This window comes from Engystomops pustulosus, chromosome 5 (genome assembly GCF_040894005.1).
Source record: "Engystomops pustulosus chromosome 5, aEngPut4.maternal, whole genome shotgun sequence".
Taxonomy (NCBI): domain Eukaryota; kingdom Metazoa; phylum Chordata; class Amphibia; order Anura; family Leptodactylidae; genus Engystomops; species Engystomops pustulosus.
In genome coordinates this window covers 33,509,612-33,527,399 of record NC_092415.1, presented here as the reverse complement: position 1 = coordinate 33,527,399, position 17,788 = coordinate 33,509,612, and the positions used below count along the sequence as shown (strand labels likewise).

Here is a 17,788-nt window from a genome sequence, read left to right as displayed (position 1 = left end):
CCCCTCTGTGCCTAAATCTCACCACATTCCTCCTCTTAAACGCCTGACCGGTGTAATGTGAGCCGGACGAAAAAGATGGTGCACCCCGGCTCCAGGCGTTGCCAGAAGAAGACTGGTGAGGGCCAGTACCCTGCTGTGTCTGGGGGCGCTGCGGGGGCTGCTGGGCTCCTGCACTCTGAGGGTCTGCTACCTCAGCAACTAGAGGGGGGAAGTCCTGAGCATCAGACTGTACTACCCCCTCCCCACCATCAGCCTCCATACACTGCTCTGCTTGCTCTATGGCAACATCCCACACAGACTGCGCTTCCCCTGTTGGAACATTATCACACACATTGGGGCCAGCAGTATCACACACATTGGGGGCAGCAGTATCACACACATTGGGGGCATAGGCATCAAGCACTGATGTATGAGCAGTATCAGGCACTGAAGTCCCATCAATGTCAGTACAATCAGTCCCAGCAGAGTCCTGATGATCCTGCTCAGATGCCACAGTGTTACCTTCAGGATCAGGTGCACAGTCCTGCTGCAGTGAGCCGTCACCTGGGACTTGTGTTGCTTGTTCTCCACCGCTACCATCAGGCAGATATCCACGTTGCATGCTGGGACATGTGGTGCTTGCTCTGCACTGGTAACATCAGAGGGACGGCTGTGATCCTTCTGCAGATTGCAGGGACTTGTGGTGCCTCTGTAAGTGGCTGCTGATTCCTGGAAAAGTCTTTCCTGTATAGTTCTCCTTCCTTATAGGGGAAAGTTGCTGGCTGCAGTACAGGTTTTGCACAGGACTGCTGGACGCCATTAGCGCTGGTCTCCGGTACAGGATATGATGATCCTCCATGATGTTTTTGAGCCTGGAATCGCTCCGGGTTCCTGTACCTCTCAGCCAGGGGTCCCATCTGCTCCAGTATGGCCTCTGTCTTGGTGACGTTATCAGCGAGGTCTTTAGCAAGTGTAGCCAGTTTTTTGTCGAGCAGCTCGTGTCGTTCAGGGTTTGCAGTTTTCATTTTATAAGCACAGTCTATTTTTTTCTGCAGCAGCAGTTTTTCTTCTTTTAGTTTCTCCGGTGTTTTTACGAGCGCTGGGATCTTATCAGCCAGCTGGAGCTCGGGTGCACGCTCAGCCGCAGGACTGGGAGAGGCTGCAGGTTGGTTACGTGCTGAGGGTAATGACTTGCTGCTGGGTCCGGGCCTCTGTGCTGCTGGTGGGCTCTGGCGCGCTGCGGCTGCCACTACTGGGGGGTGACATTGGGACTGGGTCCCACTTTCCTGCCAGTGACAGCACTGGAGGCACCTTGAGGCCTCCCTGCTGGTCTCACCTCGGCCTCCACAGATCTCACAGTCTTGTTTCCTCCACTCCCAGACCTGGTTCTCTCAGTCCGGATCAGGACAGGCTTCTGCAGGTTCTCCAGGATGGTCTGGCGCTCCAGAGATGTCCTCCTGTGCCTGGATGGAGGTGTAGAGGGCACAGCTGAGGCCTGTAATGGAGGCTGCCTCTGCTCCTGCACACCTTTCCCCAGCGGATTTCCCAACACTCTGCTACTGTTGGGAGCTTCACATTAACACTGGCAGATGGATTCACCACACAGGTACTTACTTCTGCTACTGCTGCTGCTTTCTTTACTGCATTCATATTCTTCTCTTCACAAACTCTGACAACACCAGAACTGCTGACACTCTGCACAGAACTCACTGCACTGGTCATTCTAGGATTTACATCCATAAGTTTTGATGGCTGAGAATTAGTTCCCAGATTAGGCCTGGAAGCCTGGGCCTTGCATGGGGAACTTCCCCGCCCTGGGCTAGCTCCAGACATGAGGAGACCTCAGGAGCTCACACTGCACACAACCTCTCAGCAAGGGGGCAGTATTATAGTAGTTACATTCTTGTACATAGGGGGTGGTATTATAGTAGTTATATTCTTGTACATAGGGGGCGGTATTATAGTAGTTATATTCTTGTACATAGGGGCCAGTATTATAGTAGTTATATTCCTGTACATAGGGGGCAGTATTATAGTAGTTATATTCTTGTACATAGGGGAAGTATTATAGTAGTTATATTCTTGTACATAGGGGGCACTATTATAGTAGTTATATTCTTGTACATAGGGGGCACTATTATAGTAGTTATATTCTTGTACATAGGGGGCACTATTATAGTAGTTATATTCTTGTACATAGGGGGCACTATTATAGTAGTTATATTCTTGTACATAGGGGGCACTATTATAGTAGTTATATTCTTGTACATAGGGGGCACTATTATAGTAGTTATATTCTTGTACATAGGGGGCAGTATTATAGTAGTTATATTCTTGTACATAGGGGGCAGTATTATAGTAGTTATATTCTTGTACATAGGGGGCAGTATTATAGTAGTTATATTCTTGTACATAGGGGGCAGTATTATAGTAGTTATATTCTTGTACATAGAGGGCAGTATTATAGTAGTTATATTCTTGTACATAGGGGGCAGTATTATAGTAGTTATATTCTTGTACATAGGGGGCAGTATTATAGTAGTTATATTCCTGTACATAGGGGGCAGTATTATAGTAGTTATAGTCTTGTACACAGGGGGCAGTATTATAGTAGTTATAGTCTTGTACATAGGGGGCAGTATTATAGTAGTTATATTCTTCTGCTATCGGAGACTATTTCCTTTTGTGCCGCATTTAACAGGGGTTTTTGGCGCAAGCGATCGGATTTTGGCAACGACTTTCATGTTACACAAATCGGGGGAGGGGGGGTTTGGGGCGTGACCTTGGGACAACCCGACTGATTCGGACTAAGTGTGTAAGATTTAAAATTCAAATTGTGTCGCAAGACATGCACTCACATACACCGGACCTCAGCGGGGAAGCGACAGATGCAGGATATCGGGCGCACGATCTTGTTGAATCGAGGCAGACTTCATCCTCGTCGGACAACGCACCTCGGGGATCGCGCAGGGACCGGGTAAGTAAATGTGCCCCAATGTGTGCTATAATACCAAACATGGCCAGGAGATAACAATGGCGCTATTTATAAACAAAAAACAAAACTAACGTTTCATCTTTTTTTTTTAATAAAATATGGGAATCCCTAAAACAGTCTCTATAAATCATGACAACGTGGCGCTACTCCCTGTGCTCCTGCTCCCTCACTTCCACAGTCAGGACTTCTCCTTCTCCGGCCTTAGCTGAGGGAGACATCCTTATGATGTAGGATTTGTTCTTGGTTTCCGCTGGTACGTCTGTTTTGGACCTGTTCTCACCTTTCTCCGCTTCCCCTTGATTTAAGGGCATCTTATTCTTGTCTGAGGCCGCTTCCTCAATGTTATCCTCGGATTTTCCCTTTAAAAGAAAATAGGAGAGAAAATACATTGTATTGAAAGAAGCAATAAATAAGGCAGCGTGACATTACAAGCTGTGGATGTTCTGCGGCTGCCACTCATCATCCTAAATAGTAACATATTTACGTGTTGTACTTGTTGTCTGGTATTCAGAACACGGGGGCAGAGGGCAGATTGTAGTAGTCAGTGCAGGAGTAATAAGCCCTCCGAATAACCGCCTCCTCCTTCTGCCGCTTCAAAGTCACAATCTGACTTCTACCACAAATAAATCCCAGACGTAATACTGAAATATGTCACCGAAATGAAAAGGAAGCGACACCGCAACACCAAGAATTATGGGAAACGCTTTCTCAGTAAGGAAAAAAAAAGAACGAGGAGGGATATTTTTTAACAATGCGCAAAATTATTATTTTTTATTTTGGCTTTGCAGCTGAAGGTAAAATGTATTATATTCATACATGAATAGAAGAATCCATCATCGAGGACATAATAGGGGCAGATTTTAAAGTAAAAATGTTGTAAAAAATGTAAAATTTTAATGGGCAAATCAAATCATTTTGGTGTCTTTTTTGTTTAACCGGTTCGCGACCGCCCGCCGTGTATTCATGGCGGCGGTCGCGTTCCGATGCATGGAGAGGGCTCGCGGGCCATATACTACTCATACTGTAGTATGGCAGTATATGGTAGGATCGATCAGACAACCTAGGGTTAAAGTACCCTAGGGAGTCTGAAAAATAGTAAAAATAAAAAAAAAAGTAAAAAAAAAAAAAATTATAATAAAAAAAATTCTAATCACCCCCCTTTCCCTAGAACTGATATAAATATAAATAAACAGTAAAAATCATAAACACATTAGGTATCGCCGCATCCGAAAATGCCCGATCTATCAAAATATAATAACGTTTTTTCACTGTGTTTAACCCCTTTTTTGGGGCACTTTTTTGCCATTTAAAAAAAATTTTAAAATTCTATAAAAAGTGATCAAAAGGTCGTACAGTCCTAAAAATAATATCATTGAAAACATCATCAAAAGTTGCAAAAGATGACAACACCCTCAACTCCATACAACGAAGTATAGAAAAGTTATAAGCACAAGAAGACGGCAAAATAAAAAAAAAAAATTTTGTTCATGAGGTTTTAATTTTTGTAAATGTATGAAAACATTATAAAACCTATACAAATTTGGTATCCCTGTAATCGTACTGACCCAAGGAATAAATTAGATGCATCATTTGTGGCGTGAAGTGAAAGCCGTAATATCCAAGCCCACAAGAATACGACACAAATGCGTTTTTTCACCATTTTCACTGCATTTGGAATTTTTTTTCCCAGTACATGGCATGGAATATTTAATGAGATCACTATGAAGTGCAATTTGTTACGCAAAAAACGAGCCGTCACATAGCTTTTTACATGTAAAAATAAAAAAGTTATAGATTTTTGAAGGTGGGGAGTGAAAAATGGAAATGAAAAAACGGGAAAGGGCCCGGTCCTTAACCGGTTAAATAAATGAACAACTCTACATATTTAGTTCTGCTACTCCAGCAGGGCCGGCGCCAGCACTGGGCATACCTGGGCAAGTATCGGGGCCCAGAACTGGTGGGGGGGGGGCACATAACGATTTCCATAAGGAATCTATGCCGGTGATCGGGGCTGTATCTAAAGAATCCATAGGGTATGATGGGGGCTGTATATAAAATAACCATGAGGGGACTTTTTGGGATGATAAACTAGGGAATATTTTAGGAAACAGGAGACTGTTTTAATTTCTGAATTTCGAATGCTGCCATGTGAGTTCGCTGCAAAGGGGCCCACTGAGGCTCTGTCACCCTGGGGCCTACTGAAACCTGGAGCCGACCCTGTACACTAGTTACTTTTGTCTCATAAGAAAAGAGAATATAGAAGACAAAGCATTAAATAAGTGTTATGTACCACCAGATAGGCCCAATAAAAACGCAAACGCATCCAACAAAAGTCAAGACACACAGATCTCCGTTACAATGAGATGCTGAGTAGGGGAGGGTCACCACTTTACCTTCTATATTCCTTATAGAAGTTATGAATTTTCCTTTTTGTATTCATATTCCAGCAATGTCTGGTGCACGGAGGAGGCCGCCCTGAGAAAGTTATGGATGACTTGTCAGTCTGTGAGGCAGCGGCACGTGTCCAGCCGCCAGCTGAGGATAACATCTCCGGGAGGCAGCCAGAGTTGGCATTAAAATGTGAGAGCAGCCGCTAGTCCAAAGGAGTCTCATAAAATGACAAAGCAGCTTCTTCTGAAGAAATGCACTTTTCTGAATGTTCCCTGCTTCCTTGTATTAAATCAGTGTTACAGCCGCTGCATATTGAGTACATTTCATTCTGGGCCTGAGCTTCTGCAGAAGAGTCCTAAAATATCATCATGGTGATGGGATCCTGACTGTCACTGGCAACGGGGGAAGGAGTTACAAATGGTTGGGACCACAAATGGGAACTCATAGGATCTTGTCTTCCCTTTATATAGTACAGCATCAAAGGGGTCATCACATGATAATATACTGCATATTACCTATAAACAAGATGGTGATAAATACCTGATCACTGGAATAAGGGTCCCGAGTCCCTGATCTTTCTCATTGCATGGATGCATTAAGGTGGGAAATGACATACGTGTGCACTGACATGTCCTCCCAGTTGAATAATAAGACAGTGAGGAGGGGCTGAAAAATGGACAATCATGAAATCTGTGAAGGCCCCAGAAATCAGAAATGTATCACTTATCCTGATGACAGTAATAGATGATTTGAGTAGAAAAATCCTTTTGAAGAAAACCCAGGTAGGTTCCTCCTAACGTCCTACGCCCTCAATCTTTGTCTGATCCTTTTATATAGCCTAACCGTATGTATTCTTACTAGTATGTAAAAATTTTTGCAGAGTTAATTGGGGCATGGAGTAGCCTCTCCGGGCTGTGGGGGCTGTGGGGCTACTAGCCACTGCCGAAAAAACTGCATATTAAAGGGGTTTTCCCACAAAACAAGTGAGGCTATTTCCACAAAATAGGGCCTACATTGCTGATGAGACCACTACAGATCATGAGAACGGCACAACACATGTGTAACAGACACTATATAAATACATGTGTATGAGCCACATCATCCCCATTCCATAAAGGGGTTTTCCCACGAAAGAAAATTCTCACATTTCAATCCCCCTAAAAGATCATTTTAAGCCCTTACTTTACAATGTTACTCAGTTTTATTGCTGTTTTAGCTCCTATCACTCCCTAGGCTGCTCAGTGCACAATCCCAGGGTGTGGGCGGGGCCTCTCTAAGCAGAGACATTACTGTATTATCCATCTAGTTTTGTGGGGTGACAATGTGGTTAGATTATCAGGGAACAGGTGTATATACACTTTCATCTGGCTACTGACATTATACTAACACACTGACACATAGAGAGAGAGGAGGCAGATCAGAGATGCATGAGATGATTACACAGAGGCTGATAGACCATTACAGTGTTACACTGTGAGCTCTGCTACATCTCACAGCTATGTGCCTGCCTCCTCCTTCCCCCGGATTACTTATCTGCTTGTAGCTTGTAGTGTGCAGATCCTCTCTCTCTCTGCTCTGCTCTCTGATCTTATCCATGATGGCGGCCTGACCCTAAGAGAAGTTACAGGGTTGTGTACACCAGGACTTAAGGCTGTATTTTTGTTTATAACAGTTAATTAGAGAATGTGTTTAGAGATGAGCGAACATGCTCGTCCGAGCTTGATGCTCGGTCGAGCATTAGGGTACTCGAAACTGCTCGTTGCTCGGACGAATACTTCGCCCGCTCGAGAAAATGGCAGCTCCCGCCGTTTTGCTTTTTGGCGGCCAGAAACAGAGCCAATCACAAGCCAGGAGACTCTGCACTCCACCCAGCATGACGTGGTACCCTTACACGTCGATAGCAGTGGTTGGCTGGCCAGATCAGGTGACCCTGGGATAGACTAGCCGCTGCCCGCGCTGCTCGGATCATTCTGTGTCTGGATGCCGCTAGGGAGAGAGCTGCTGCTGGTCAGGGAAAGCGTTAGGGTGTTCTATTAGCTTACTGTTAGGCAGGAGTGATTCTCAAAGAACCCAACAGCCCTTCTTAGGGCTACAATAACGTTATACTTTTTTTATTTTAATTTGCATCTAGTACCATTTTGTGAGGAATTAGCAGGGGGACTTGCTACCGTTGTGTTTAGCTCTTAGTGGCACACATATCCATAGCAAAGACCGAAGTGGGAAAATTTAGTAGGGGTTGGATTTCAATTAGGCACTAACTCAGTGTCATCTCATCTGACAGTAGTGTGCTTTGATACTTGGCTAGAAAATAGCCATAGGAGAATACAAAGAGCTTACTTACGCATACAGTAGCGTTCTATATATTTGATTTCTGGTTGATCTGCTGGTGGCTGTACTTTCTGCAGTGCATGTACTAGCCAATTCTGAGCAATTTGTAGTGAGACTTGCGACCGCTGTGTTCTGCGCTTAGTGACGCACATATCCATAGCAAAGACCGAAGTGGGAAAATTTAGTAGGGGTTGGATTTCAATTAGGCACTAACTCAGTGTCATCTCATCTGACAGTAGTGTGCTTTGATACTTGGCTAGAAAATAGCCATAGGAGAATACAAAGAGCTTACTTACGCATACAGTAGCGTTCTATATATTTGATTTCTGGTTGATCTGCTGGTGGCTGTACTTTCTGCAGTGCATGTACTAGCCAATTCTGAGCAATTTGTAGTGAGACTTGCGACCGCTGTGTTCTGCGCTTAGTGACGCACATATCCATAGCAAAGACCGAAGTGGGAAAATTTAGTAGGGGTTGGATTTCAATTAGGCACTAACTCAGTGTCATCTCATCTGACAGTAGTGTGCTTTGATACTTGGCTAGAAAATAGCCATAGGAGAATACAAAGAGCTTACTTACGCATACAGTAGCGTTCTATATATTTGATTTCTGGTTGATCTGCTGGTGGCTGTACTTTCTGCAGTGCATGTACTAGCCAATTCTAAGCAATTTGTAGTGAGACTTGCGACCGCTGTGTTCTGCGCTTAGTGACGCACATATCCATAGCAAAGACCGAAGTGGGAAAATTTAGTAGGGGTTGGATTTCAATTAGGCACTAACTCAGTGTCATCTCATCTGGCATAGTAGTGTGCTTTGATACTTGGCTAGAAAATAGCCATAGCAATAGGATAGCATTGTTTGGTTTTAAAAACTCAAAAAAAAAACAAAAAACACAAAAAAAAAAAACCACACAAAAAAAAACAAAAAAAAGTAAAAAAAAAAATAAAGTTATAACTCTCATTTTAAAAATGTTTAACCCGAGGGCTAGGGGTAGAGGACGAGGGCGGGGACGTGGGCGTCCAACTACTGCAGGGGTCAGAGGCCGTGGTCCTGGGCGGGGTGAGACACCACCTGCTGATGAGGGAGCAGGGGAACGCCGCAGAGCTACACTCCCTAGGTTCATGTCTGAAGTTACTGGGACTCGTGGTAGAGCACTGTTGAGGCCAGAACAGTGCGAACAGGTGATGTCGTGGATTGCTGACAATGCTTCGAGCAATTTGTCCACCACCAGTCAGTCTTCCACGCAGTCCACCCATGTCACCGAAATCGCCACTCCTCCAGCTCCTGCACCTCAGCCTCCTCCCCCCCAGTCTGCCCCCTCCCAGGAAAATTTGGCATTTGAACCGGCATACTCTGAGGAACTGTTTTCTGGACCCTTCCCACAGTCACAAACCACTTGTCCGGTTGCTGCTGAGCAATTTTCCGATGCCCAGGTTTTCCAACAGTCACAGTCTGTGGGTGATGATGACCTTCTTGACGTAGTGGAAGTGTGTAAAGAGGTGTCCGACGATGAGGAGACACGGTTGTCAGACAGTGGGGAAGTTGTTGTCAGGGCAGGAAGTCCGAGGGGGGAGCAGACTGAGGGATCGGAGGATGATGAGGTGACAGACCCAAGCTGGGTTGAGAGGCCGGGTGAACACAGTGCTTCTGAGACGGAGGAGAGTCCTCGACCAGAACAGGTTGGAAGAGGCAGTGGTGGGGCCAGACGGAGAGGCAGGGCCAGAGCTGGTGCATCAGCGCCAAATGTGTCAACTAGTGAAGCTCCCGTGGCGAGGGCTCCTGCGGCGAGGGCTAGATCTTCAGAAGTGTGGAGGTTCTTTAAGGAAACACCGGATGACCGACGGACTGTGGTGTGCAACATTTGCCAAACCAGGCTCAGCAGGGGTTCCACCACTACTAGCTTAACTACCACCAGTATGCGCAGGCATATGAATGCTAAACACCCCACTCAGTGGCAACAAGCCCGTTCACCTCCGGCCGTGCACACCACTGCTCCTTCCCCTGTGTCAGCTGCTAGTCAGCCCCCTGCCCAGGACCCTGCCACAAAAACCCCATCGTCGCCTCCACGATCCTCCACAGCATCCACCAGCGTTCAGCTCTCCATACCCCAGACGCTGGAGCGGAAACGCAAATATAGTGCAACCCACCCGCACGCCCAAGCCCTTAATGTGCACATCTCCAGATTGCTTAGCCTGGAGATGCTGCCCTATAGGCTAGTAGAGACCGAGGCCTTTCGCAACCTCATGGCGGCGGCCGCCCCTCGGTATTCGGTCCCCAGCCGCCACTACTTTTCCCGATGTGCCGTCCCAGCCCTGCACCAGCACGTGTCAGACAACATCATCCGTGCCCTGACCAACGCCGTTTCTGACAAGGTCCACCTGACCACGGACACGTGGACGAGTGCTGCCGGGCAGGGCCACTATATATCGCTGACGGCACATTGGGTTAACTTGGTGGAGGCTGGGACCGAGCCTGACACTGGGGCTGCTCATATACTGCCGACGCCGAGGATTGCGGGGCCTACCTCGGTCCAGGTGTTTCAGGCCTACTATGCCTCCTCCTCCTCCCACCCCTCCTCCACCTCCTCCTCCGAACTACCATCCGTGGGCACGGCGCCATCAGTCGGTAGCTCTAGGCACAGCAGCAGTGCCGTCGCTAAGCGACAGCAGGCGGTGCTCAAACTGCTGAGCCTAGGCGACAAAAGGCACACCGCCCAAGAGCTATTACAGGGCATCACGGCGCAGACTGATCTGTGGCTGGCACCGCTGAACCTCAAGCCGGGAATGGTTGTGTGTGACAACGGCCGTAACCTGGTGGCGGCTCTGCAACTCGGCAGACTGACACATGTGCCATGCCTGGCCCATGTGTTAAATCTGATAGTTCAGCGTTTCCTCAAGACATACCCCAATCTGTCTGATTTGCTCACGAAGGTGCGCCGCATCTGTGCGCATTTCAGGAAGTCCAGCCCAGATGCTGCCACTCTCAGGGCAGCGCAGCGCCGCCTCCAACTGCCCGCTCACCGACTGTTGTGCGACGTGCCCACGAGGTGGAATTCAACACTGACCATGTTATCCAGAGTTTACCAGCAGCGCAGAGCGATTGTAGACTGCCAGATGTCAACTTCCACCAGAACTGGTAGTCAGGTCAGTCAGCTTCCTCAAGTCTACAATGAGGAGTGGACGTGGATGTCTGATATCTGTCAGGTGCTGAGTAACTTTGAGGAGTCAACACAGATGGTCAGTGGCGATGCCGCCATCATCAGCCTCACCATCCCGCTGCTTGGCCTGTTGAAAAACTCTCTGGTCAGCATGAAGTCGGAAGCTTTGCGCTCGTCACAAGAGACAGGGGAAGAATATTCCCTTGTTGATAGCCAAAGCACCCTCAGGTCTGTTTCTCAGCGCATATCGGAGGAGGTGGAGGTGGAGGAGGATGAGGAGGAAGAGGAGGAGAATGTTGGTGAGACACAAGAGGGGACCATTGTTGAGTCCTTTACTGTTCAGCGTGTATGGGCAGAAGAAGAGGAGTTGGAGGAGTTGGAGGAGGAGGAAATGGACAGTCAGGCCAGTGAGGGGAGTGAATTCTTACGCGTTGGTACTCTGGCGCATATGGCAGATTTCATGCTAGGCTGCCTATCCCGTGACCCTCGCGTTCAAAGAATTTATTCCAGCACCGATTACTGGGTGTTCACTCTCCTGGACCCACGGTACAAGCAAAATCTTTCCACTCTCATCCCTGCAGAGGAAAGGAGTGTGAGAATGCATGAATACCAGCAGGCCCTGGTGCACAAGCTGAAACAGTATTTCCCTTCTGACAGCGCTAGCGGCAGAGTGCGTAGTTCTGCGGGACAAGTAGCGAGGGAGAGTAGGCGAGCAGGCAGCTTGTCCAGCACTGGCAAGGGTACGCTTTACAAGGCTTTTGCCAGCTTTATGTCACCCCAGCAAGACACTGTCACCTGTCCCCAGTCTCGGCAGAGTAGGGCTGATCTTTACAGAAAGATGGTGAGGGAGTACGTAGCTGACCATACCATCGTCCTAAATGATCACACAGCTCCCTACAACTACTGGGTTTCAAAGCTGGACATGTGGCACGAACTGGCGCTGTACGCCTTGGAGGTTCTTGCCTGCCCTGCCGCTAGCGTCTTGTCCGAGCGGGTTTTCAGTGCAGCTGGTGGCATCATCACCGATAAGCGTACACGCCTGTCGACTGACAGCGCTGACAGGCTGACGCTTATTAAAATGAATAAAGGCTGGATTTCTCAGAATTTCCAATCTCCACCAGGTGAAGGAAGCTCAACCTGAATAATTGATCCACTCCTCCTCCTCCTCATTTTCCTCCTTCTCCTCCTCTTTGTACAGTAAAGCAGAGGGAAATGGCTATTTTTTGACAGGGCCCACTGGCTCTTGCTATAGTACTTCATGCATTTAATTTTTCTGGAGGGCCACCTACCCGGTCCTCTGTTTGAAACAATTTTTGTGAGTGCCACATACAGGCACTCAATCTATTCCATTTTACTGCAGGGCCACCTACCTGCTCCTCTGGTTTGAAACATTTTTGGGACTGCCACATACAGGCACTCAATCTATTCCATTTTACTGGAGGGCCACCTACCTGCTCCTCTGGTTTGAAAAATTTTTGGGACTGCCACATACAGGCACTCAATCTATTCCATTTTACTGCAGGGCCACCTACCTGCTCCTCTGGTTTGAAACATTTTTGGGACTGCCACATACAGGCACTCAATCTATTCCATTTTACTGGAGGGCCACCTACCTGCTCCTCTGGTTTGAAAAATTTTTGGGACTGCCACATACAGGCACTCAATCTATTCCATTTTACTGCAGGGCCACCTACCTGCTCCTCTGGTTTGAAACATTTTTGGGACTGCCACATACAGGCACTGAATCTATTCCATTTTACTGCAGGGCCACCTACCTGCTCCTCTGGTTTGAAACATTTTTGGGACTGCCACATACAGGCACTCAATCTATTCCATTTTACTGCAGGGCCACCTACCTGCTCCTCTGGTTTGAAACATTTTTGGGACTGCCACATACAGGCACTCAATCTATTCCATTTTACTGGAGGGCCACCTACCTGCTCCTCTGGTTTGAAAAATTTTTGGGACTGCCACATACAGGCACTCAATCTATTCCATTTTACTGCAGGGCCACCTACCTGCTCCTCTGGTTTGAAACATTTTTGGGACTGCCACATACAGGCACTCAATCTATTCCATTTTACTGGAGGGCCACCTACCTGCTCCTCTGGTTTGAAAAATGTTTGGGACTGCCACATACAGGCACTATCCAAATTAAATTGTCTCCATAGCAGCCTCCACACGTTGTCTCCATTGCTACCTCCAAAAGTCGTCCATATAGCTGCCTCCATACATCGTCCCTTTATCAAACGAGGTGTGTCAGGCAGAAATTTGGGTTGTTTTCATGGATTACACATCAAAGTTGTTAACTTTGTCGCCACCCTGCTGTGTTATCCACAAAATATACTGGCAAACTTTTACCATTTAGGGATATTATTTCAGCGCTTCTTGCGCATCTGTTTACATTCCCCTCACCCGCCATATCCTAAACTTATAAGAACGCTACTACACTTGATCTTATACAAAAGGTTCTTAGAAGTGCTGTTTGTGGAGTAGCCTAGAGACAGGGGCTTGAATTGGCGAAAGCTCGCCTGGCAGCGGAGCGCCAGCTCCATGCGCATCATGCGCTTCTTGCGCATCTGTTTACATTCCCCTCACCCGCCATATCCCAAACTTATAAGAACGCTACTACACTTAACTTGGTGCAGGCTGGGACCGAGTCTGACCCTGGGGCTGGTCATATACTGCCGACGCAGAGAATTGCGGGGCCTACCTCGGTCCAGGTCTCAAAGGCCTACTATACCTCCTCCCACCCCTCCTCCACCTCCTCCTCCTCCGAATTACCATCCGTGGGCATGGCGCCATCAGTCGGTAGCTCTAGGCACAGCAGCAGTGCCGTCGCTAAGCGACAGCAGGCGGTGCTGAAACTGCTGAGCCTAGGCGATAAAAGGCACACCGCCCAAGAGCTATTACAGGGCATTCCACATCAAAGTTGTTAACTTTGTCGCCACCCTGCTGTGTAATCCACAAAATATACTTGCAAACTTTTACCATTTAGGGATATTATTTCAGCGCTTCTTGCGCATCTGTTTACATTCCCCTCACCCGCCATATCCTAAACTTATAAGAACGCTACTACACTTGATCTTATACAAAAGGTTCTTAGAAGTGCTGTTTGGGGAGTAGCCTAGAGACAGGGGCTTGGATTGGCAAAAGCTCGCCTGGCTGCAGAGCGCCAGCTCCATCCCAAGATCCAACTAACATAGTTGCAGCACCTTTAATCTACTACTAGTTCACTGCCTCCATAATAATAATAATAATAATCTTTATTTATATAGCGCCATCATATTCCGTAGCGCTTTACAAATCATAGGAAACAAATACAAATGTATTGTAACAGAGCACAACATTTGTATGGAACAACAGGAGTGAGGTCCCTGCTCGCCAGAGCTTACGGTTTATGAAGATGATGGGGTAACACGAGGTAAAAGAATATTTAACGGTCAAGCCATTCTTCTTAGGGAATAGAACAAAATATAATAAATGGAATTGCTGTCGCTTGAACCACTCAGCCGTCATCTTATATACCAGGTCCAGGGTGAATGGGACTGCAGAGAAGTCTGGTGCCTGTTGGTTGCTGGATAACAGATGGGAGGACGACACAGGACGGGTTAGTAGAAGAGTTAAAACTTCATGCAGTTAATGAGTGTTATAGGCTTGCCTAAAGAAATGGGTTTTAAGAGCACGTTTGAAACTTTGGAGGTTAGGTATTAGTCTGATAGTCCAGGGCAGAGCATTCCATAGAATTGGTGCAGCTCTAGAGAAGTCTTGGAGACGCGAGTGGGAGGTCCGCACTAGGGTAGAGGTTAATCTAAGATCACTGGCGGATCTAAGAGCACGGGTTGGGCGATAGACTGAGATAAGAGAGGAGAGGTAGGGGGGTGCAGCATTATACAGAGCTTTATGGATGAGGGTTATTATTATTTTAAACTGTATTCGAAAGGAGACTGGCAGCCAGTGCAGCGACTGGCATGAACTGTAAGCATACATGGTCCCCTTATCAAACGAGCTGTGTCAGGCAGAATTTTGGGTTGTTTTCATGGCTTCCATGTTAACTTTGTCGCCACCCTGCTGTGTAATCCACAAAATATACTGGCAAACTTTTATCATGTACCGATATTATTTGAGCGCTTCTTGCTCACCTCCTTTGGTTCCTCTCTGACACCCATTGGTTTGAAGCCTGAGTCCAATTAGGGTATGTCGCCATGCCACTCTCTAGCCTGCTGCCGCTGCCTCTGCCTCTGCATGCCGTCCCCTATAGTGTCAGGGTCAATTATTGGATGTTTTACATGCTATCTAGCTTCATTCTGTCACTCTGTCATGGCCATGCTGTTGCCCATAATTTCGGCATAATGGTGCGATTAAGCAGCCTCAGAGGCATCCATGCATGCTGCCCCTGCTGTTTCCTGTCCATTTCCGTGGTGTTTCCATCCTTTTCTGAGGTTCCCAGGTGTTTGGCCAAGCTTCCCTGTGCAGAGCCTTGGTCCCCTTGAAAAATGCTCGAGTCTCCCATTGACTTCAATGGGGTTCGTTATTCGAGACGAGCACTCGAGCATCGGGAAAAGTTCGTCTCGAATAACGAGTACCCGAGCATTTTAGTGTTCGCTCATCTCTAAATGTGTTATTTTGTTATCCTGAGTACATATAAGAAACTTGTCTTTGTGGGAATACCCCTTTAATTAAAGCGTTATGTGGGCCCCCTCATCAGCTCTGGGCCCCAACATTTGCCCCGGTATGAAAGGGGCACTGTGAAGGGGCCCCCAGTTATTTGCCATTTTTTCCCTTATCACCTTTAATTGTGACTCCGGGTATAGCTGGCAGGTTCCTGGCATGGTATCTGCTTACCATTAGTAAAAGTTTCTGCTGCTGCTTAGCATCATAGCTTCTTGCTGAGTAGATTTACAGATTATTTGTGTAGAAATCAGCAGATTTACTATATTAAAATATTGTGGCATAAACTTAGATACATTTTCATTCAAAGTAAAAGAACAGATTAACATAGTGTCAGAGTGACTTGACACATCAGATTGTGGCTGACACAACCTCTCGGCGTAGTCTCGTACCTGGGTCCCCCCAGCTCTTGCTCGCCTCCCTATTATAATTCATCTGCCTATGCAATCCATCTTTTCTCCTGCTGTATTTCTGAATGGCTATCCATCATCTTTGCTGTGTGATGCATCTATCGACCTTTCTGGAGAAATGTATCACTAACAGCGGAATTATAATTTCCTCTCCATATAAACTGCGCTTCTACGACCTTGTGCGCAAGTCTCACGACCTTGGCTGCTTACTCTTTAAAATGGGAAACTTAGATGATGACTTGTGCTGATGTATTTTTACTTAAATGGAACAAATGTAAGACACTGAATGGTGTGTGGGATACATTACTATTTGGAAAAGTTCTCTCTTTGTAACTTTGGATTTGTAAGGGTGGGATGTTAGGGGGCCCATAAGGTGTCAGATTCCAATATAAAGACGTCAATATTAGAGTTAGGGAACCTGATACATATTATGCTAAATTACACCATGGGTGGTAAAAATCTACCATTTGCTCTTCTGCATTATGAATCAAACATACCTTGAGAATGCTGTAGCTACACTGATGCAGAAACATATCTTGTTCAATTCCTGAGCTGAGTGGTTTTGCTGAACAAATTATTATAAAATTATGATAATGAGGCTCTGTCGCTCCTGTGGCTTCTCCTCTTACCTTTTTTATGCACTGCTTCAGAGAAAACTGTAATCACTGTGTTGTCCCTGACAGGCAGAAGTAATCAATCGCTGTACCATCCCCCAGCTGCTGTGTATAAGTCATCCAGCTCTGGTTGATTAGTCCTGTCTGGTTGGTTCACAATGCATGAAAATAAATGGTAGATTTCCTTAAAATCTACCAACAAAATCAGGGATGATACTCATAGATCGAGGCACGGTGACACTGAGCAGGAGCACTTCTACCCTCCCCCTGTCTGCTGCAACTTTCTTATTGCAGTGAAATTACTGAGGCAGGGGAAGTACTGAGGGAACAAGCGGCAAGGTTAGATTGTAACAACCTGTAAAGCAGCAGTCTGGTAACGCCCGGGCTCATTAGCATTATTTAAAATGTTGATTATAGAAGGAATTATAGAAGTGTAATGAATCCACTTTCTTGAATTCTTTCTGACAGCTAGGGATCCTACAATTCATCTATACTGTGGATAAAACACTTTAAGGAGCTTCATCACGTAGCCCTCCCTGTTCTATATACATTTTTGTTGACCTATCCAACCATCTAATATCTATTGGGCCTCCTGATGATGAGAGGAGATAAGGATCAGGCAAGTTGGAATTTAACTGCCTGATCCTTTTGTTCTTGGGAAATAAACCTCTGCCAAAGACAATCAGACATGTATATGAGGGAGTCGGGAGAGATAGATGAGCAGACGAGTAGACTGACAGCTACCTCTGTGCTATGGGAGCTTTGTAGTAAACTGATGACATAGAACATCATTCCGACCTGCCATCACCTGTGGACAAGCTGTTGGCTACACTGGAGACCCTTTAAGGCTTAAAGGGGTGATCGACTGATCTACTGATATTTGAACAGTCTTTTAATATACTGTTATTCCAACACCATAAGTGTGTCCCCATTTCAAGCTTTCTCATATGATCTCAGAAATTTGCAGGTTTAGTCTAAGTGTCCGTAAAATTTCCTTCCTTTCCTGTATCTGAAATGTGTATCATGTGTCTGTCTGTCTCGGTTCATTAGCCATGATAATCTTCTTTTCTATCTATAAATCAGCAAAGCTTACTTACTAAGGGAGTCTGCCATATGGAGTTTGGAGGGGGGGGGGGGGACTTCCAACCGGCTGGGCCTGGGAAACCTTCAATCTTCCAGAACCATATAAGCCCATTGAGGTCTATGATGCATGGGTCACAGTGACCAAGCAAAGTATAGAGTT

General features: G+C 46.5%; 1 protein-coding gene across 2 annotated transcripts in view; it reads right to left on the bottom strand.

The window, feature by feature from the left end:
- Positions 1–3,061: 3,061 nt before the first annotated feature.
- CNGB3 (cyclic nucleotide gated channel subunit beta 3) overlaps positions 3,062–17,788 on the bottom strand; it is a 121,126-nt gene continuing 106,399 nt past the window's right edge. For both annotated transcript variants that reach the window (XM_072151582.1, XM_072151584.1), the window contains exon 19: positions 3,062–3,333. In XM_072151582.1, coding sequence (XP_072007683.1) covers positions 3,118–3,333 — 216 coding nt within the window. In that variant the 3' untranslated portion in view covers positions 3,062–3,117. The remainder of the gene's footprint in view (positions 3,334–17,788) is intronic.